At 46.5% G+C, this 20,127-nt stretch overlaps 1 protein-coding gene across 4 annotated transcripts in view; it reads right to left on the minus strand.

The window, feature by feature from the left end:
• Positions 1-15,516, minus strand: part of OSBPL7 (oxysterol binding protein like 7) — a 34,627-nt gene extending 19,111 nt beyond the window's left edge. The window contains exons 1-8 of one of the 4 annotated variants that reach the window (XR_014150688.1): positions 14,896-15,516; positions 5,788-6,004; positions 5,329-5,451; positions 4,846-4,899; positions 4,561-4,674; positions 3,012-3,143; positions 1,815-1,941; positions 663-766 (exon numbers count right to left, since the gene is read on the minus strand). Coding sequence is in view for 3 of the 4 variants with exons in the window: in XM_081837717.1 (XP_081693843.1) it covers positions 663-766; positions 1,815-1,941; positions 3,012-3,143; positions 4,561-4,674; positions 4,846-4,899; positions 5,329-5,451; positions 5,788-5,886 (753 nt within the window). In the remaining variant the exon portion in view is untranslated. The other 3 variants (XM_081837717.1, XM_081837719.1, XM_081837718.1) reach the window with 3 other exon arrangements.
• Positions 15,517-20,127: the final 4,611 nt, after the last annotated feature.

The raw sequence follows: 20,127 nt of genomic DNA on the forward strand, positions 1-20,127 counted from the left end.
CCTCGTACCTACGGGACCGTCTCTCCTGGTATGCCCCACGGAGAGCCTCAAGGTCCATAAATAGCAACACCCTAGTGGTCCCAGGCCCTAAGGAAGTTAGATTGGCTTCAACCAGAGCCAGGGCCTTTTCAACTCTGGCTCTGGCCTTGTGGAACGCTCTGCCTCATGAGACCGGGGCCCTGCAGGATCTGATTTCTTTCCGCAGGGCCTGTAAGACAGAGTTGTTCCGCCTGGCCTTTGGCTTGGAGCCAATTTGATTCCCACCCTCCCTCCCTCCCTCTCTCTCTCTCTCTCTCTTCTTTTCCTTCTCCTCCTGCGATGAGGCTTCATTTTAATATTTTAATGTTCCATTATTTTAATGTTGTATTTTATTTTTGTTTTTAAGTTGTAATCATTCTTCTTGTTTTTATTATTGTTTGTAAGCCGCTCTGAGCCCGGCCTTGGCTGGGGAGGGCGGGGTATAAATATAAATAAATAAATAAATAAATAAATAAATAAATAAGGCGCCAGGAGAGTTTCCCTGGGGGGAGCATTCCACAAGTGGGGAGGCACTGCAGAAAAGGCCCGTTCTCATGCTGCCACCCTCTGGACCTCTCGTGGAGGAGGCACACAAAGAAGGGCCTCAGGTGAGGATGATCTGTTGCCATCGCCGCTCTACATACCTGACTATTGGAGATGAGGGGAGCAGATGGAATGCGGTGCAGGGTCTCCAAACTCTGCAGCATCCGGTTGAGCTCTTGAAGTTTTCCCTGGCATTCAGAGAGTTCTGAGGAAAAAGAACCCAAACTTTACGCGTGTGAAAATTTTGCACTCAGAAAGAGCACGCATGGGCGATGTCTGCAGATTCAACATGGCAGAAACAGGCCAGGGAGTCAGGAGGCGGGACTTCCTGTCGGTTGAGTACATTGGCTCTTTGATCGGGAAGCATTTGGAAGAAAGTGCGTACTATATCATGGCAGCACTGTAGAGCAAGGGTCAGGAAACTACGGTCTGTGTGTGGGCCGGATCTGATCCAATTGCCCTCAGGATCCGACCCACGGACGGTCCGTGGATTGTGTGGATTCTGTTCGTTATTTTTTTTTCTGCACCACCATTTTTGGGGGGCGCCATTTCCCCTCTCCCTCTCACACACCACGGCGCCTCCTCCCTCCCTCCTCCTGGCTTCTCCCCGCCCTGCGTAGAGGAGGAAGGGGGCTGGACTGAGCTCGCTGAGCGCCATTTTGGGCAGCACCTCTCTGGAGCCAGCCCACCCTTGTGCCGGCAGCACCATAGGTAGGCAGGGGGAGGGGAGGGACTGGGGGAGGAGAGAGAAGCCCCCTCCTCCGTGTGTGTGTGCGCGCGCGCGCAGTCTGGCCTACCACAAGGTCTGGGTGACAGTGAACCGGCCCCCTCCCAAAAAAGTTTGCTGACCCCTGCTGTGGAGACATTGGGTGGGTGGCTTGCACTTTGAGCATAGTTTGGAAGCCAAATTCCCACAAAGAACTACAGCATGCACAGACTCTCTGACCCACAGGCTGCCCCTTCATTCTGGCTTATAACGGCCACTGATTCCCGCCCCCCTCCAACTACTTAGCCCACTTCTGATCTGCTGACCCTCCCCAGGGAAAAGCCTTCATACTGGAAAGGTGCTAGAAGGAGAGAGAGATCAATGGAATAGGAAAGGGTTCCCCAGCAGCAGCAAATGCAGACGTCAAGAAGCTTGACAGTGCTTCAGAAAGAGTGCTGGCTTAGAAGAGCAGAGGAGAGGGAGCTGGGAATGGTGGAAGGCGGAAGGGCATTTGTTCTGGGAAAGCGGTAAGAAGATCCCATCTCACCTGCTGAGCACCTGTCCAGGCCTTTGCTGTCGCTCAGCCAAGAATTCACCTTGTCTCGGGGGCCGGCCAGGGAAGACAAGGCAGGGGCACTCTCGGACATCAAAATGCGGTGCCGTGAGCTGCAAGCCTGCAGGAAGGAGGCAAGAAGATGTGGGCCGAACGGAAGCTAAGAGCAAAGGATTGTGGGAGGCGTCTCCATTTTGCAGGCCACAGCTGTGAGCTTTTAGCCTCTTGTTCACCAGGAAGCTCTCCCTGGGACCCGGGCACAAAGCTGAACAGCAGAGGCAAAGTCAATTTAGGATTTCAACACCCCTTTTCTCTATGAATCAAGAGGTGAAACCAGCTAAGTGCCAATACTTTAAACTCTTTTACAAAGCCACATGAAGTGGTGTTGGAGAACTCGCAGCTCTTTAGTATAGTGGTCATCCTAGGGGTAGGGTACCTATAACCTTTGAGATGTTATTGGACTCTCAACTCCTATATGCCTCAACCAGTATGGCTAGCTAGGATTGGAAACTGGAGATGTACAACATCTGGAGATGTACAAATTCAGTTATACACGCAGCCGACACAATGTATTTGCTAGATGTACTTAACATTTCGACGGGAACCACCAAAGCTTAACTTTGGCCTATATAGCAACTCTTTCCTGCCAGAGCTATGTAAGGGCCCCTCCAGACTGGTTTGGGGGTTTTTTTGGCAGGTCTATTCAGCAATATGCCACTGATGCAAAAATAGTGCATCCTTCCAGAATGATACAGCATTATTGCCCTCCAGTGGGCAGCTCCTGCACTGTAGCACAACAAAAGTGGCACAAAAAAAGACTGCTATAACATTCCTTTCATTTGAAAAATGACAGGATTTCATCAGGAAGTTACGAGACGTGCACCGATTGGAAATGAAGTGGTGTGCCTGCCCCAAAACTGTTGCAGGTACAAACAGCATTGAAAGCAGGATCTACGTGTAACCCGCTGATGCCATCATGTGCACAAACTGTCATGAATGTGTAATAAAGAAGGCATCTGGAGTCTGGGCCCCAAGTCTCTTCTTCCTGCATATGACTAAGGGGAAAGAACCAAGGAGAGATACTGGAGTCCTCTTTCCATTCACCCCACCATCATTCCATGTGCATGTTCCTTCCCATCCATCTTGCGCAACACAAAAAGTTCTTTCCCCCCACCCCTCCCACCAACTCACCTGTGTAGGATGTGAGGCTCTTCCACCATGGCTACTTGTCAGGTACTGCCTTTGGGAGGCATCCAACTTCTGCACTTGGCGGTGTGAGCAGAGCTTGGCCACCCAGTTATTGAAGAGTTCCTGGGATTTAATCTAGAAGGAATGAACCGTTAGGAGCACAAAGGTGGGCGGTGGGAATTAAGATACCTGTCCAAGTAGAGGTTTACACTGATGTCTGAAATCTGAACCCAAGAGCTGATAGGGTCCTGAGCGCAGCTGATCCTCAACCTAAACCGTGGAGATTTGCAGCCATCGGATTCAAAATATCTCAGTTTTCATTATTCTCCTTGTTCTCCTACAAATTAAAGCTGCCTAGATTTCTTTTCAGATCTTTTCATTAGGTTTTTAAATACATAACAATTTTTCAACATAACAAAGAATTATGTAGCGTAATAATTAAAGCTTCCCCCCTTTTTTTCTTTTTAAAGGCAAACCTTGTCAGCATTGTTCCACTCAGACTACAGAATCCACAAAACAATCCGGTTCACAATCAAAGCATCGTGAAAGTCCGCAGGCGAGGGCTCCAAGCTTGTAGCAAACAGATCTGACGATACCACTGATATATACCATGTTCAGCTTCCTGCATGTTTTAGGAACTGCTAGGAAAACATGCACTGAAAGCTAAATCCAGTGACTGGCAATGGATGTCTATCTAGCTTGGTTTGCTACAGCTGGGGAGAAACCTTTCCCCACACTCTACATGCCCACAGAATCCTCCTGGTTATGGGCCCTGGTGTTCATGCATTAGCTTGGATTTGAACCCAGAGCAACAATGCAAGCCAAACCAATAGGACAAGCCATCTCTTTTTTACATGATACCCTGACCCAGAGAACCACAAAGGTAGTTACATTCATGCAGAGCTTTCCAACCCTAGCTGATACACAGTGCCTATCGAATGCCTTGCGAGTCAAACATTTTGGCTCCCAAACGCTGCAAACCCAGAAGAGAGTGTTCCGGTTTGCGAACCTTCTTTGGAACCCGAATGTCTGATGCGGCTTCCGTGGCTTCCAATTGGCTGCAGGAGCTTCCTGCAGCCAATCGGAAGCCGCACCTTGGTTTCTGAACGTTTTGGAAGTCAAACGGACTTCCGGAACTGATTCCATTCGACTTCCAAGGTACCACTGTACACATTACTGTGCCACATACTGTTATCTTGTTTCCCAGTAAACCTTTGTTCATCCAGAACAAGAGGCAAGCAAACTGAAACTTTCTTTCAGGTGTCATTTGCCAGATCAGGACTTTCAGCTTTCGCATCCTCAGGCTAACGCTCCCATTTCCTGGACTGGGAAAATCAAGGCCCAACAACCTCTTCAAGGTTAAATGATGGGTTGGCATTTGACCTTTCCCATTCACTCACCCAGTCTTCCTTTTCCAGTTTTCCATCTGGTTTCTCTTCAGACCGTATAAATCTTGCACCTTTTTTCCATTTCAGTTCCTTATGCTTTTCTGTCCTGTTACCACAACCACAACCCCGCAACCTGAATGAGGTTCCTCTTTTGCACGCCTTACCTTGAGATGATATATGTTCTCTTCTGTGTCCAGATCTACGCGCTGCGCCTTCTTGTTGACCGACATGACAGACAGGCGGACGTCAACAGAGCCGTGAAGCTTCCCTTTCAAGACCTGGAAGGGAGGGTGAAATGGTGAAATGAATACTGACCCAGCCCTTTGAGCTCTGCCCTACGAATCTCATTGATCTCTGACGTCCCCCTTTGGCCACTTCTGCTCTTAGATTCCCGTGAGTCCCCACCTCATCGAAACCCAGGCATCCCAGGCTCCCTACCCTGTACTCACATCTTGGCGTGTGGTGGCATATTTCAAAATCCCATCTTCCAAAACAAAATAGCGCTTTGAGAAAGACGGAAGGGGAGAAAGAAAAGGAAGAAGTCACAAATAACTGTGTGGTTAAAAAATACCGGAGGCACAACAAAAATATTCACTCTTTTCACATATATACCCTTTTGTCCCAGTCCAGAGAACCGTGAGAGGAACAGGAGATTGAGCAGAAGATGTGGCCTACATAGGAATGAATCTTACAGGGTTCGCGTGAGTTATTGTGAATGTGGGATGAGTTAGTTTGACACATTGGTTTTCCTACAGCTCTGGAAGCTGCAAGGGATCCACCCTGGTCCCAGGTTGATTGAACCTATATTTCAAAGGCCTGGAAGGGACAATAGTTTAGAACCACAGGAAGTCTGGACTGACACTAGAACAGGAGTACCAACCGCACCCACGACCAGCAATTCCCAACACACACGGGGCCCTCAAATCTCTCACCTTGTGCCAGCCCTTCAGGGGCCATTTTCGCTTCTTCAACAGGTAGCCCTCCTGCCTCTCTGGCTCCTGAATGACCCCGCTCTGGATCCTCAGCTCATCCACCACCTCCCAGCTTTCGGAACCCTAGAATATTTTTTTAAAACAACAACAACATTAGACAGAAGGGATAGGGGTGTTCTCCCAGAGGGAAAACTGGTTGAAGTTTTACACTGCAGTCCAAAGGCTTTGATTAAAGGACATACCCATTGGTTAACCTTTAGGCCACACCCTCTGACCTGAAAACCCCTCCCACCAACCTCTGGGATGCGTGTAGATTATTTATGTGGTTCCTCCAGGATTGGCTGGCAGCTTCCACCAGCCCAGCCAGTATGGCCAATGGACAGGGACAATGGGTGTTGGGAGATCAACATCTGGAGGGCCACAGGCTACCCACTAGTGGTCAGAGGGGAGACATCTCACCTGCCGAGCAATGCTGTGCTTGGAAGACACAGTGCTGTTGGAGCGAGAGGGGGGCGGAGCCCTCTTGGGAGAAGATGGGTCCTTCTCATGGCTACCCATTCCTGCACAGTCCGTCTCTTTGGACAATGCCCTCTCTGGATGCCAAGGAAGGGTCAGAGATGCCGCTCTCGGTCAGAACCTTGCCCTCCTTTCCTGAGCATCACATTCAGAAGGGCAGCTGAGAAGAGAGACCAAAAAACAAGACTCAACGTCCTTATTACAGTTCAGCACAAGGAAAAGCAGAGAGAACTGGGGATTTCCACAGAGGAACACTTTTAAAAAGCGAGGAAGACCAACAAAACAACCATCATCTTGGATGAAAGGAAGACAACAAATGATTACATTTCCAAACAACTGCTCGTTCTTTCGTCTTGGGAAATAAAACATGAGTTGTGAACTTTCTCCCCTTCATTTCATTTCACTTTTAATTTGTATAATGCCTTTCTCTATTACAGTGGTACCTCGGGTTAAGAACTGAATTCGTTCTGGAGGTCCGTTCTTAACCTGAAACTGTGCTTAACCTGAAGTTCCACTTTAGCTAATGGGGCCTCCCGCTGCCGCCGCACAATTTCTGTTCTCATCCTGAAGCAAAGTTCTTAACCCGAGGTAATATTTCTGCATTAGCAGAGGTTGTAACCAGAAGCGTCTGTAACCCGAGGTACCACTGTACTATACACACGGTGGTTTGCAGCAACAAAATATACAACAAAGAATCTTGTCATACAGAAAGTCATAATAAAGCATAGCTTTAAAATGAAATGACTTATATAAAATAAAGTAATATTCAATACAGTGGTACCTCAGGTTACATACGCTTCAGGTTACATACACTTCAGGCTACAGACTCTTCTAACCCAGAAATAGTGCTTCAGGTTAAGAACAGAAATCATGCTCTGGCGGTGCGCGGCAGCAGGAGGTCCCATTAGCTAAAGTGGTCTTCAGGTTAAGAACAGTTTCACGTTAAGAACAGACCTCCGGAATGAATTAAGTACTTAACCCGAGGTGCCACTGTAATAGGATGCAATAAAATTAACTCTCAAAACGTCAGCAAGCAATAATTAAACAGAAATTCCGTCTTCCTCCTCCCCCAGTTGCAGGATTTAGCAAACAAACCCTAGACCAAGACACACTCAGGAAAGGAGAAGGACAGAGGGGGGAAAATATATTTTAAAGGAGAGAGGTTCTAATCCATTGCTGTGATTGATTTCCCACAGTCCTCCCATTAGCTGGATGCCTGGATGACCCCTCCTGTCCATGATGAGCCTGGCTTCCAGAACGTCATCTCTGCAGCTAACCCTTTTATCAATCTCACCTGCTTGTTCCACAAGACTCTTACAGCGGCTGCAGCTGCTGCTTTGGATAACCTGCTCAGCTACACCTATTTTCCATCTCTCCTCCCTTGGCAAACGGGTTCTCCCTTTGCAGCCTGCTCCTAGGCAAGTCTAACTAGATGCAAGCCCCACCGAATTCAATGGGAAATACTTGCAAGAAAAAGAAATGTGTGCCTTACATCACTCGCTCAGACCGGGTTCTGTGTCAAAGTACTCTTGTGGCCCACTTGTTCTGAGACGTTGGACCCGCCTTGGTTTAGAGCATACTTAAAGCACAGGCTTCCCTCAAAGAATCCTGGGAGCACGCTTAAAAAACTAAAGCTCCCAGGATTATTTGCGGGAAGCCATATGTGGTGTGGATGTGACCTGGGCCGGCCAATGGGGATCTCTCTGGGGAGCCTAAATGTGTATATCTGGGTAGCTGGTTACACTCTGAACAGCAAATCCGATTTTATACACCGATTGTGTTTGCTGGACTGAGATGAGCTGCAAGGGGAAAGTGATAGGAAACTCACAGTTCAAAACTTACCACTGCTGTGAACTTGACTGATTAAATGGGCTCAGTGGTGTAGCGTGGGTTGTCAGCACCCGGGGCAAGGCAAGTAATTTGCGCCCCCTAACCCTGAGTGAGCCAGGTAGAGACAGAGAACTGCGAGTGCGAGCGTGCCCCCCCCCCGATGTTGCGCCCGGTGCGGCCAGCCCCCCCTGCACCCCCCACGCTACGCCACTGAATGGGCTTAATAAACAACTATCTGACTTTCAGAAGACTTCTGAAGGCAGTTCTGTTTAGGGAAGCTTTTAATGTTTGGTGTTTTATCATGTTTTTAATATTCTGTTGAGAGCTGCCCAGAGTGGCTGGGAAAACCCAGCCAGATGGGCGAGATATAAATATTATTATTATTATTATTATTATTATTATTATTATTATTACTATTACTATTACTATTACTATTATTATTATTCTTAATCTCCCCTCCACATCCCACCTTGTTTAACCAATCCTGACCTGCATATATTCATTGCATTTTGCTGTTTTATAATTTGCCAGACTGGGCTCCTTGGGGAGGAAGGTCAGGATAGAAATTTAATAAGCAAATAAATAACCAAATAAAACAAGGTGTTAGGGAAGAAGTTCCCTCCCCTTCCAACCCCCCACCAAAAGTTATCTTCCCTTGTAGCCAGTCATATTCCTCTCCCCCCCCCCGCCCCCCAGTCTGCAGCCACATAAACACAGTTGCCACTCACCCATTTCCCATTCTCCTTCTGTCACTATATATACTGTGCCTCGCCCCAAACCTCCAAATTTAGCAACTACTGGGGAAAAAAACAAAAAATGCCCCACTCTCAGCAACAATCTGGATCTGAACACGCTGAGCAGAGTCAATGCAAAACGAAGCCCGTTTGCAAACATGTTGAATTGATTTGCGTAATTGTGTTTGCATGAAGAAAAGAGAGTCTCTCGCTTAGCACAAAATCTGAGGTTTCCTGAGAGCGGCTCCTCACAACACTACCTGAAGAGGTCTAAAGGGCCCCCCTGATTTACATAATATCTGCATATGCTAATTGCATGCACAGGCACAGGTATAGAATTAAATCTATCCCAAGGTAGTGGAGAAAGCTGACAAGGTGTTCTGTGTGTGCTGCTCAGGTTCTAACCCAGGGATGGAAAATGTTCTTTGGTCTGAGAGCCACACCCCTCATGGGCAATCTCCTAAAGGCACATGCCTGCAGTTGGGTGAGGGCAGGAGAGCAAATGTAAACAGAACAAGGGATTTAATTTCTACCTTTCTGGGAACTGGATGCATTCCAGACATGCAAAAGTCAGAGGTTGCTACGCACCTCCATCCAATCTCTCCATCCTCCATTCAAACAAGCCAGAGGCGCCTTCAGAACTCATGAACACATTCCAGCCAGGCAAAAGGAGAATGGAAGACTGGGGAGGAGCGTGGCTGGGGAAAGGGGGCGTGGCCTGGGCAGAATCACAAGGGCCAGGTGAAGAGGCCTGAAGGGCCACATTACACACACACAAACACACAAAACCTGGGGTTTACCACCCCTGATGGAAAGGACCCTGGGCTCTGAATTCTTACATTCTCTCTCTGTATACTTGCCAGACCTCTGAATTATTATTATTGTTTATTATATTTGTTAATCGCTTTATCTTGCTCAATGCAGCCCAAAGCGAATGATAACCAATCAAACAAAAATCAGAAAAACCCACATAGATGCATGAAAACCAAGCGGCAAGGAAAAATACATTAAAAACGTCCCACCTACTTCTGAAAGGCCACAGATAGTGAAGGCCCAAAGGCCTGGTTAGAAAGGCAAGTTTTTGCCCAGCCACTAAAGATATATAATGATGGTGCCAGGAAAGTCTCCCAGGGAAGAGCATTCCAGAATTGGGGAGCCACCCAAGAAAAGGCCCGGTCTCAAATGTTTGTAATTCTTTCATGTTTGTAATTCTTTTTCGGTTTTGGAATAAAGTTTAAAAAAGAAAAAAAAGAAAAGGCCCAGTCTCGTGTTGCCACCCTCCGGAAATCTCGCGGGGGGGGGATGAAGAAGGGCCTCAGATGATGATCACAGAGTCTGAGGCGCTCCTTGAGGCATTGCGATCCTGAGCTATTTAAGGTTTTTATAGGTCAAAACCAGCAGAAACAAATTGGCAGCCCATGCAGCCAGGCCAGGATTGGTGTTATATGCGTCTTGCCCCGGTGAGAAACTATCGGCTGAATTCTGCACCAGCCGAAGTTTCCAAACAGTCTTCAGAGGCAGACCCACGTAAAACACATTGCAGTAATCTAACCTTGAGGTTACCAGAGCATAGACGACAGAGGTTAGGCTATCCCTGTTCAGATAAGAGACACAGTTGGGCCACTAGCCAATGCTGAGGGAAGACAGGACCCCGGCCCCTTTTACTACAGCATAGCTATGACGGAGCAGCCAGAAGGAGTGAAGCGAATTCACCCAGGAAAGTGAATTCGTAGCTTAGAAAGCCCTGACACAGGCCTCCACATTATGGATTTTGTTTCCTTCTCCACTGGTTTCTAGCCGAAGCTCACCCTGTTGAAGTGAAGGGGAACAACTCAGGAGAACAGTAGTGGCTCTTCCCACTCATTTCGACTTGCTCATTTCAGACTGGAACAGGAGACCTCCCCACTCGACTGAGTCCATGCTTTTCATTCTCATATATATATATTATATATATGACATGACTCAGGTTTTTGGAACCTGCACAAACAACAACCAGAACGGCTACGTAAAGAGTGCCAAGGACCTGCATTGGGGAAGCCCTATTCAGGGGACAGCCGCTTTTAAAGGCTTCCAAGCGGCCTGCCATCTGTCAGTTCCAACCACTCACATCGCATCACCTGCCTTGGGTGTTAAAAATAGGTTTCGGCTTAATAAACAGCAGCTTCTTGTTACAGGCCGGCATATAAAAAAAGGTGTGTGGAGTTGCAACTGGATATAGCAGGGTGACATGCCGCGAACGCGGAGAACGTAAAGAAGGTCTTATAAGACCCGTGCAAAGACCATTTATTTATTTGTTTCTTCCCCCAAGCTCAAAGTGGATTACCTCCCTACATTTTACCTACACAACCTCCCTGTGATGTAGGGTTAGGGTAAAGTAGCTATGCCCTGTTTGTTCATATAAACCGATGAACCCTGCTTCCTGACTCTGGGGCTTTCGTTTATTTTGTTTGTTTAGACTCTAGGGTAATAAATTTGGCCTTTCAAGGCTATAACCCTAACCCTACTTTCCTGAGAGTAAGCCCCATTGGACATAGACGTAGAGCAGCCATGGTTAGGCTTCTGTTGCACATCTTTAAATAGTACTGTATTCTCATGTTTCTTGCTATGTTGTTCTCATATTCTGATTTTCTGGACGTTGCCTTGGTGGTTTCCAGAAAGGAGGCATAAAAGTATTATAAATAGGTACAGCCAGCAGCCACTGACAGATCTAACTCCCAGCAATAGGTCTGGTTCTTTAGAGCAGGGCACCTGTGTGTCATGAGCAGCACTTAAATGGCCCAGTTAGACAACATTACAGAGCTTTTAGCAAGCAGGTGACACCAAAATGAAACCAAGGGAGGAACTGAAAAAGCCAGGATATTAATAAAGGATAATGGGGTGGCAACACCTCTTATACTGAGGGCATTTGCAGCAGCTGCAACAATAGCTACAATTAAAATTCCATGGGTAATATTTTACACTTCTTAAATGCTGATTTGCACGTGACTTAACTAAAACAAACATGAACTTTTTCCATAACTAAATAAGTGGTTTCCCGAGGTTCCAAAGTAAGGCTGTGTAAACACACCACACCTTTAAAGCATGTTCTTTTCCTCAAAGAATTCTGGGCACTGTAGTTTACCCCTCACAGGGTTACAAGTCCCAGCAACCCTACAAACTACAGTACCCAGAATTCTTTGAGGGGGGAAATGCGCTTTGAATGTGCTTTAAGGGTATAGTGCAGGCACGTCCAACAGGTAGATCACTGGCTCCCTCCAAAGAAGCTGAACAACTTTGGCTCCCCCCCCCAAAAGCCCTTAACCCAAAAAACCAGGGCCTTGCTTCCTTAAAAAAGCTCAAAAACTCAACAACTTTGACCTGAACCCAAAAAAGGGGGTAGATCACTGCCAGTTTTTAACTCTGTGAGTAGATCGCAGTCTCTTGGGAGTTGGCCACCCCTGGTATAGTGCGTACACAGCCTAAGGCTGGAAGCCTAACCCCACTTACCTGTGAGTAAGCCTCACTGAATTCAATAGAACTTACTTCTGAGTAAGATTATGCTGTCAATCAGTGCCAGAGGTGGAGATGGAGGAAACACAGCAGGGTTACTTTTTGTTTTCAAGGCCTCAGCCGTTCATCAGCTTAGTTTCCTTCTCTAGACACCAAGGCTGACACCCCCTTTGACCCTAAAACACCACAATGGAGCTGTAAACGGGAACCGGAAGTTTGGTTGTTACCCGCCCCCGATTTCTGATGGTACGCTGTAAACAATGCCCAATGACGTTTTTAGACTGTAGCGACAAAAGCATAGTTCTCAGTTCTTGGGAAGTTAATAGAATTGCTGGACTTGGTAACTGGCAAGGCTCCATTTAGAATAATAGCACATTCAGTTCTGAGTACCACTGCTCAGGAGTGGCATTGGCAACATTGGAAAGGAGTCAAGAAAAGAGAAAGAGCTACGAAGAAGAGAAGGGGCCTAAATGAAGAAAGTCTGAAGGAACTGGGTGTACCAAGCTTAGAGTTCATTAAGAAGGGAAGGTTTGTGTGTGTGTGTACACACATGCGCAGATAGGAGAGGGGGGACAGAATAGGGAGGGGAGCGGATATAGTGGAATGTCTTGTTTAGAAGGAATTGTTGGCTGGCGAGCTAGGGGCGGGGGCGAGAATACACAGTGACATTTTTTTGTAAGTCACATCCCTTTGGAAGAATTATCAAACCGTAAACTCCAGCAATAGAAGAAGGACCAAAGGAATCTCCTTCCAAAGGCTGGAGACGCATCCTGGAATATCTGAATACTCTAACTAGTGCAGCAAGGAAATAAAAGCTGGTTTATACATGTGCATGTGCATGTGCATGACCTGATGACTGCAACATCAAGTGATGACCGGTGTGCGGATGTGTGAATGCATCATCACGGATCTTACCCCACAGACAGAAATTTCAGATCATCCAACGACTGCCCAAATGCAATGCTTTTCCATGGAAATAATTCATAAATTCTGGATCGGGTCCTTGAAAGTAGGCTCGCACAACATTTGATTGCTCTTTAATTCATTGCTGATGTTGAATGAGCTACTTCAGCACAAATAGTTGTGTCAGAGGCAATACAAAAATTTGGTCTGCGAAGGCCCATGCTGTGCCACATGCACACCAGATATTTAAAGCACTATGATGCTACTTTAAACAGTCATGGCTTCCCCCAAATAATTCTGGGTGCTGAAAGTTGTCGGGAGACCCCTATTCTCCCATAGCTACAATTCTCAGAGTTTCCTGGGGAAAGCGATTTGATTGTTAAGCCACTCCGAGAATTGTAGCTCTGTGAGTCTCAGCACCCTTAATGGACTACAGCTCCCAGAATTCTTTGTGGGAAGGCCATGGCTGCCTAAAGTGGTGTCATAATGCACTAGACCATGGGTAGGCAAACTAAGGCCCAGGGGCCGGATCTGGCCCATTCGCATTCTAAATCCGGCCCGCGGGCGGTCCGGGAATCAGCGTGTTTTTACATGAGTAGAATGTGTCCTTTTATTTAAAATGCATCTCTGGGTTATTTGTGGGGGCTGCCTGGTGTTTTTACATGAGTAGAATGTGAGCTTTTATTTAAAATGCATCTCTGGGTTATTTGTGAGGCATAGGAATTTGTTCTTTTTTTTTCCTTTCAAAATATAGGCCGGCCCCCCACAACATCTGAGGGACAGTGAACCGGCCCTCTGCTGAAAAAGTTTGCTGACCCCTGCACTAGACCTATGGCGTGAATGTGGACCCAAGCAATTGCTGGATGTTGCAATCATCAAGTGAGAACATCAATGTATACATTAATCAACATACAGTATACATACACACACACAAACCAACCCTTCAGTAACCTCTGGGTACGTTTATTTCCAGGACTGCATTTCTAGGCTTTTTCTTTTTCTTTTGTGACCCCCTTGCTTTTGTACCAAGCTGTTAGTTTTCCAATTAATTCTTCCCTCCCACTTCCCCTTCACATTTTTCTCTGTGCTGTGGAATAATCCACTATCTATTGATGCTGTGGAGTACAGTTCACCTGACCATCCCAACTTTCCCCCAGGGGCCCTTCAGTTCCCCCAGGGGCCCCTCCCCAAGTCAAAACCTCAAGCACTCCTATACCTTCGCCATGGAGAAAAATCATGCCCATGACTCTCTTGGCCAGAGAATTCTTTATTGAGGCATAATAGATGCTAAAATCCATCTAATGCCTCCTATTTATCTCTCCCTGAAACTAAAATCCCCCTTTCTCCTCCCCACAAGTCTTTGAAATGGGGACAAACTTTCTCTGTGGGCCAATCTGTCATCCGTCCCTTAAGCCCCACTTCCCCAAATGCCTTTACCTTCCCCACACCCCAGGCAACCATCACATCCCTTCCAAATCCCACAGTTCCCATACCTATTACTAATATTATTTATTAAATCTGCATACCGCCCTTCCTCCGCAGCTCCCAGGGCGGTTCACAGCATAAAATACAAGATAAAACCATGCAAAATACATAATAAAAACAAAAACAACAACCCCTCCTCCCAGTGCCTTCCCTGGACCACATTCCCATCAGGCTGTTTCTGTCCATGAAAACAGAACAAAAAACCCCCACTCCTATTTCCCTCCCCATTAGGAAATTTCCTGACCTCTTTCTCGACCGTAGGTCCACAGTCCACCCCTCTGAAGATGGGGAAACAAAATTCCTCGGCGTCTCTCTTTCTCTGACTCTTCCACCCCCCTTTAGCCTCTAGCCCCACTCGCTCCCAGGAAATCCCGCTTCGCCAGGCTGCAACATTTGCCTTACCAAAAATAGAAAGAGCAGGCTCTCCTTCCACTCCCCATCTGCTGTCCAGTCCACAGGGCAAAGTCCCGAACAACCCGCCCTGCTTCCTCCTCCTTCCTGCCCTCCCAACTACACACAGTCCAAAGGAGGTGCCCCCTCCCCTCCCCATGGCAAGAGAGGGATGCAGGAGGTGGGCAGAGAGTGATGGTTTTATTGATCAGCCGCCTACCTGCGCGCAGAGGCGATGCTTGCTTTCGCCTCCCGTCTCTCTGGACTCTCCGTTTTCCAATTCCTGCAGCAACGGCTGTTTGTTGCTGCTGCCGCTGCTGCTGCTGCTGCTGCAAACCGGAATCAGGAAGCAGCTGCCAAGCTAAGTCGCAAGCAGCCAGCCCTCTCGCTGGTGGTGCTCTTGAGTTAATCCACCTTTTGCAGCTTGGCTGCGCTTTGGCTCGCCTCTGCCGCCCTGCCTCTTGGAGGACCGGGTGGAAGCCGGCTGGTCTTCTGCCTCCGTGCAGAGTGGTTGCCCCTCGACGGGAGAAGTTCTCCTTTGGAAATCTGCCCGACTAGGACTGGGGGTCTGTTTGCAGCAGCATCAGGGCGGAGCCGCGCCAAGCGGAGTGAGTGATGTGACGGCAGGAAGTTCTGTCGGCTGCAACAAAATGTTGCAGTAGCCCATAGCTGTCAACCTTCCCTTTTTTTGCGGGAAATTCCCTTATTCCAGCGCCGTTTCCCGCTGCTTCCCGCTGCTATCCCGGATTGTTAGATATCCCGTAGACTGTCCCCAGGACAGGTGAGGCTACTGATCCCTTATTTTCGAGGCTGCTGATCCCTTATTTCCAAATCTGAAAGTTGACAGCTATGCAGTAGCCTATCCTCAGGTCCTAACGGGAGTGCTCTTGTAACACGGGGCCAACCACAGAATCAGAACTGTAGAATTGGAAGGGACCCTGGAGGACATCCAGTCCAACCCTCTTTAATGCAGGAATCTCAACCAAAGCATCCATCACAGGTGGCCATCCAAACTCTACTTAAAAACCTCCAAGGAAGTCCACAACCTCCCAAGGGAGTCCATTCCACTGCGGAACAGCTTACTGGTCAGAACCAATTATCCTTTTTCCAGGATCCTCCACTGATTGTTCCACCCCCTTCCTTAAATGTTCTTCTTTCACTAAGCATGCTCAGTACCTACTGAGCTGCCAAGGATGGGGTGTCCCCCCCCCAAGTTGTTTTAAAAATCTCTATATTTGTATTTATGCAAAAATTCTCCCGCTGCTGCCAGAAGTCCTCAGTTTCGCCTGGATTGCGTGTGTGCAATTATTCCTGTTAAATACTCTGCAAACTGCTTTCATTTTCAACCCTGGCCGTATATATAATCCGAAAATCCCTACTTAAATAATTACCGATGCTTCTGAAAGAGGCTTGGGGGATCAGATCCTATCTGGAGCAAACCGTGCAAGTACAGAGAAGCTGCAAATGGCACCTTAAAGAATGGATTTGTTGTAATGTATGCTTTTGTAATTGCGAGGCCCCGTCGTCAGGTGCATGGAATGATGATCTTCAGTTCACAGAGATATACATCTCTGGGGTGCGGGGGATTAACAGCGAGACCAAATGGCCCTGAAATATATAAAAGGCTTATGCCTCTTGCATTTACTCACAGTTTTTAAAATATTTGGTCGTGTTTGTGTGCGACAAAATGGGTTGGGTCACAACAGCTTGTGCCATGCAATATATCTGTCTGCCTTTAAAGTACCACAAAAGGACTGTCAGTTACAACAAAAACAAGCTGTTAAAGAGAAAGAGGAGGCTAGTAGTCATTTGTTTATTTTATTCCATCTATGAGTCACTTCCTACGAAGTGTCTCTAAACGATAACCACATCCACCACCATTGAAACAATCAAATACATCAGGCTTCCTCAACCTCGGCCCTCCAGATGTTTTTGGCCTACAACTCCCATGATACCTAGCTAGCATGACCAGTGGTCAGGGATGATGGGGAATGTAGTTTCAAAACACCTGGAGGGCTGAGTTTGAGGAAGCCTGGACTAGATGAACCAATCCTCTGACTTCCTATAAGGCGGCTTCCTAGGCTGTGCTAATTGTTCACATCATCCGGCGAGTTCTCCTGAGCAGGCCCTATCAACGTGATGGGCACCAGTGCATTTCTCCCACTCATGTAAGTAAGGTTTGTGCAAGAAGACAATTGTTTACAGGACTGTGTCCACTGATTTTATATTATACCGTATTTACTTTTTGAGTGCTTATCAGCTGCCTTTCCAAACCATCCTCAGCTCTCCTAGCAACATCAATCATGGTTTGTGTGCCTAAAAGCAATGTACCATATCAGCTGTATACATAGCAGCTGGATTTCCCAAGGTGCGGACTAAATCTGCTCTTTGGCTTTGCTCATGCTAGAGTCTGAGACCAGGGGCAGGTTTTGTCCCTAGCCCTACAACTGTGTCTCAAAATTCAATCCCGTTTAAGGATGCTCTCCTGGCTTATTTTCCTGATTTGTTGATCAACATTAAGCCAGACCTGGCAGGTTCAGACATTATGGGGAACTCTGGTTTCGTGCATTCCAGCGTGCAATGGGAGGGAGTTGCTTATCCATGTCACCATAAACCATGGTTTATGAAGCCTTGGATGTTCCTCCAAAGGTAATTCTTGAAAGCAGCCAGCCTGAACAGCTTACCTCTGGAATTCCTTTTCTTTGTTATATACTAGAACAGGGATGTGGAACCACTGGGCTTCCAGTTGATGCTGGACTCAACTTGCTTCAATCCCAGGCAGTATGGCCAATAGTTATGTGGTCCTCCAGATGTTTTAGGCCCTTCAGAGGCCCACCATTCCTGTACTTGAGTGCGAGAGCACCCAGGAACTGCCTGCTTTTGCCTACATAAATTATGTCTATCACCTATTTTGGCTAGGTTAATAGTTTCTGTCCCAAGATGAGATGTCACCACTTTTCTACCATACACCAAGGTTTGACATTCTGAACCCCTCTTGCAGTTTTATATCTCATTACAGCATAATTATGTGCACTCTGATGTGTAGTCTTTGGAATAAAACTTATGTTTTGGAGGTTAGTATTTGGAAAACCTCTACAGCCGATGATGTAGCCGACTCTCATGAAGACTTACGATTCATTTGGTGTAACAAGCACATCTGCCTCCCAGTCCCTAATTCTGAAGGATTAATTGTCAGTGCTTAATCTGAGATGAAATAACATCATCTATTTCTATAGCATTTTTATGGTGTTCAACAGAGTTACAATTGTTATCCTGCTTGAGGCTTTGAAAAATAGGAAGATGTTGATACATTCTCCACTGAGTAATCTCAACCTGCCCAAGCGTATTTTGTATTATGGAGAAATGGTATTCAGTTCAAAAAGCCTTTCTCTTCAAATCTCTTTCTCTCTCTCTCTACAGGTGCTCAATTGGCAGGCAGTAATGTCGCTGAATGCCTTTCCTAAACAAGCTTAGCAGATACAACCAGCCACAACATAGATGAATCACTCCCCAATGTCTAATTATGCCACAAATCTTAACCTGTTTCAAACCTGCTTTAGCTGTCAAGACTCCCCATTAAAGGAGCCTGGCAACTACAAAAGTCTCATACCCTTCCTCACAAATTAAGAGTTCCTAGGGCAATGAACTGCTACTTGCTCTGTCATGCCTATTGCCTTTTCACTGGTCACTTGGCAGACCACCAGCGGGGAAAGCAATTTTTGTCTTTTCAGGAACAGCTGGTTGTTATCACACAGAATGCATTTATGACTCATGCTGGGACCACAGAGATTCTAGAAACGGCTGCGTGTTTTGTCAGGTCATTCAGTGGTAAGTTGGAGGAATGCAATAGGAAAAAGAGGGTTGGACTTGTTTAACCATACATTCCTGGTAGGGCACAAAAGGCTCAAATTGAAACAACAGCAAAGATGCACAAAGGCCAGAAACGTCAAAGTCATGACAAAAGGTCCACATCCCATTCAACAGCCTCCAATTCTGTTTTCACTCAGCGCGTTATTTTTTTAAAAAGCAAGTTCCTACCCTTTACTGCTATGACAATAGGCTTGAAAGGGTGCAGGCAATGCTTTTGTTAAATTTATACAATTCTATGATTCTATGAAATCATGAGGAGTTGATCAGGATACCTGAAGGAGCATCTCCACCCCCATCGTTCAACCTGGATACTGAGGTCCAGCGCCGAGGGCCTTCTGGCGGTTCCCTCACTGCGAGAAGCGAAGTTACAGGGAACCAGGCAGAGGGCCTTCTCGGTAGTGGCGCCCACCCTGTGGAACGCCCTCCCATCAGATGTCAAATAAATAAACAACTCTCTGACATTTAGAAGACATCTGAAGGCAGACCTGTTTAGGGAAGTTTTTAATGGCTGATGTTTTAATGTATTTTTAATCTTTTGTTGGAAGCCGCCCAGAGTGGCTGGGGAAACCCAGCCAGATGGGTGGGGTAGAAAATAATAATAATATAGCAGTCTGGCAGTCAAAGAGCCCAATCCAAAGTGTTGGTGCCTGCTTTCAAAGCCCCAAACCACTTGAGATTCAAGCACCTGATGGAGCAACTCCTTCCACAACATCCTGCCTATAGACTTAACTAGATGACTAAAGGCACCTGCCAACCCCAACCTCCAATTCCCTGTTTCATCTGAAGTACAACTCATTCTCAAGAATGGGGGTGTAAAAACTTTTGGGGATTGAGGGCCACAATGACCTATGACCAACCATCTGGGAGCCACGTGACCAAATGGGCCTGGTCTAAGTGCCAAAGCAGGTGTTAGTTAACAATTTGTTTTTTTAAATGGCATTGGGGAGGGCACCAAAAACGTTTGGCATCACAGTGGGAGAAATAAGCAAAAAATATTTTTTATAAGGGAATAAAAAACCTTTTGGCATCGCAGTATCGTATCATAGTATCATATCTTATGGGAGCAGTCAGTAATTTTTTTAAAAAGTTTTTTTTTAATAAAAAAAAGGCAAATTTTGTGGGGCTCGTGAGAGTCCACAAAATACCCACTGGAGGTGAAATTCTGCCTTCAGGGCACAGGTTAGCCATCACTGTTCTATAGACAGGATCCAGTTGTGGGAGGCTTGCTGGATACTGGTGCCAGCCTGGCAAAAAAATCATTTTTCCCCCCCTTCTAGCACTTTAAAATATTGTTATATCATGTGTCTGCTATCTATTTAGTCATATTTCATGTTTTTTTATCTTGTTCTTGCTGTTTCAGTTTTTGTAAACTGCCCTGGATTCTATCCCGGAAAGGCCAGTATTACACAATACATTACATAAATAACATTTCATTATCACCCAGTCCCCCTCCCAAAACAACAGAACAAGTACATCATGTAAGCAAACATTTCTATTAAACATTAAGGGGTATTCTTGCTGGAAGAGCAAGTGAACATTTTAATCCACTTTGGAGTGCCTCAAAAGCAACTTACTAGAGTTA

Source organism: Podarcis erhardii (assembly GCF_964252035.2).
Source record: "Podarcis erhardii genome assembly, chromosome: 13".
NCBI lineage: Eukaryota > Metazoa > Chordata > Lepidosauria > Squamata > Lacertidae > Podarcis > Podarcis erhardii.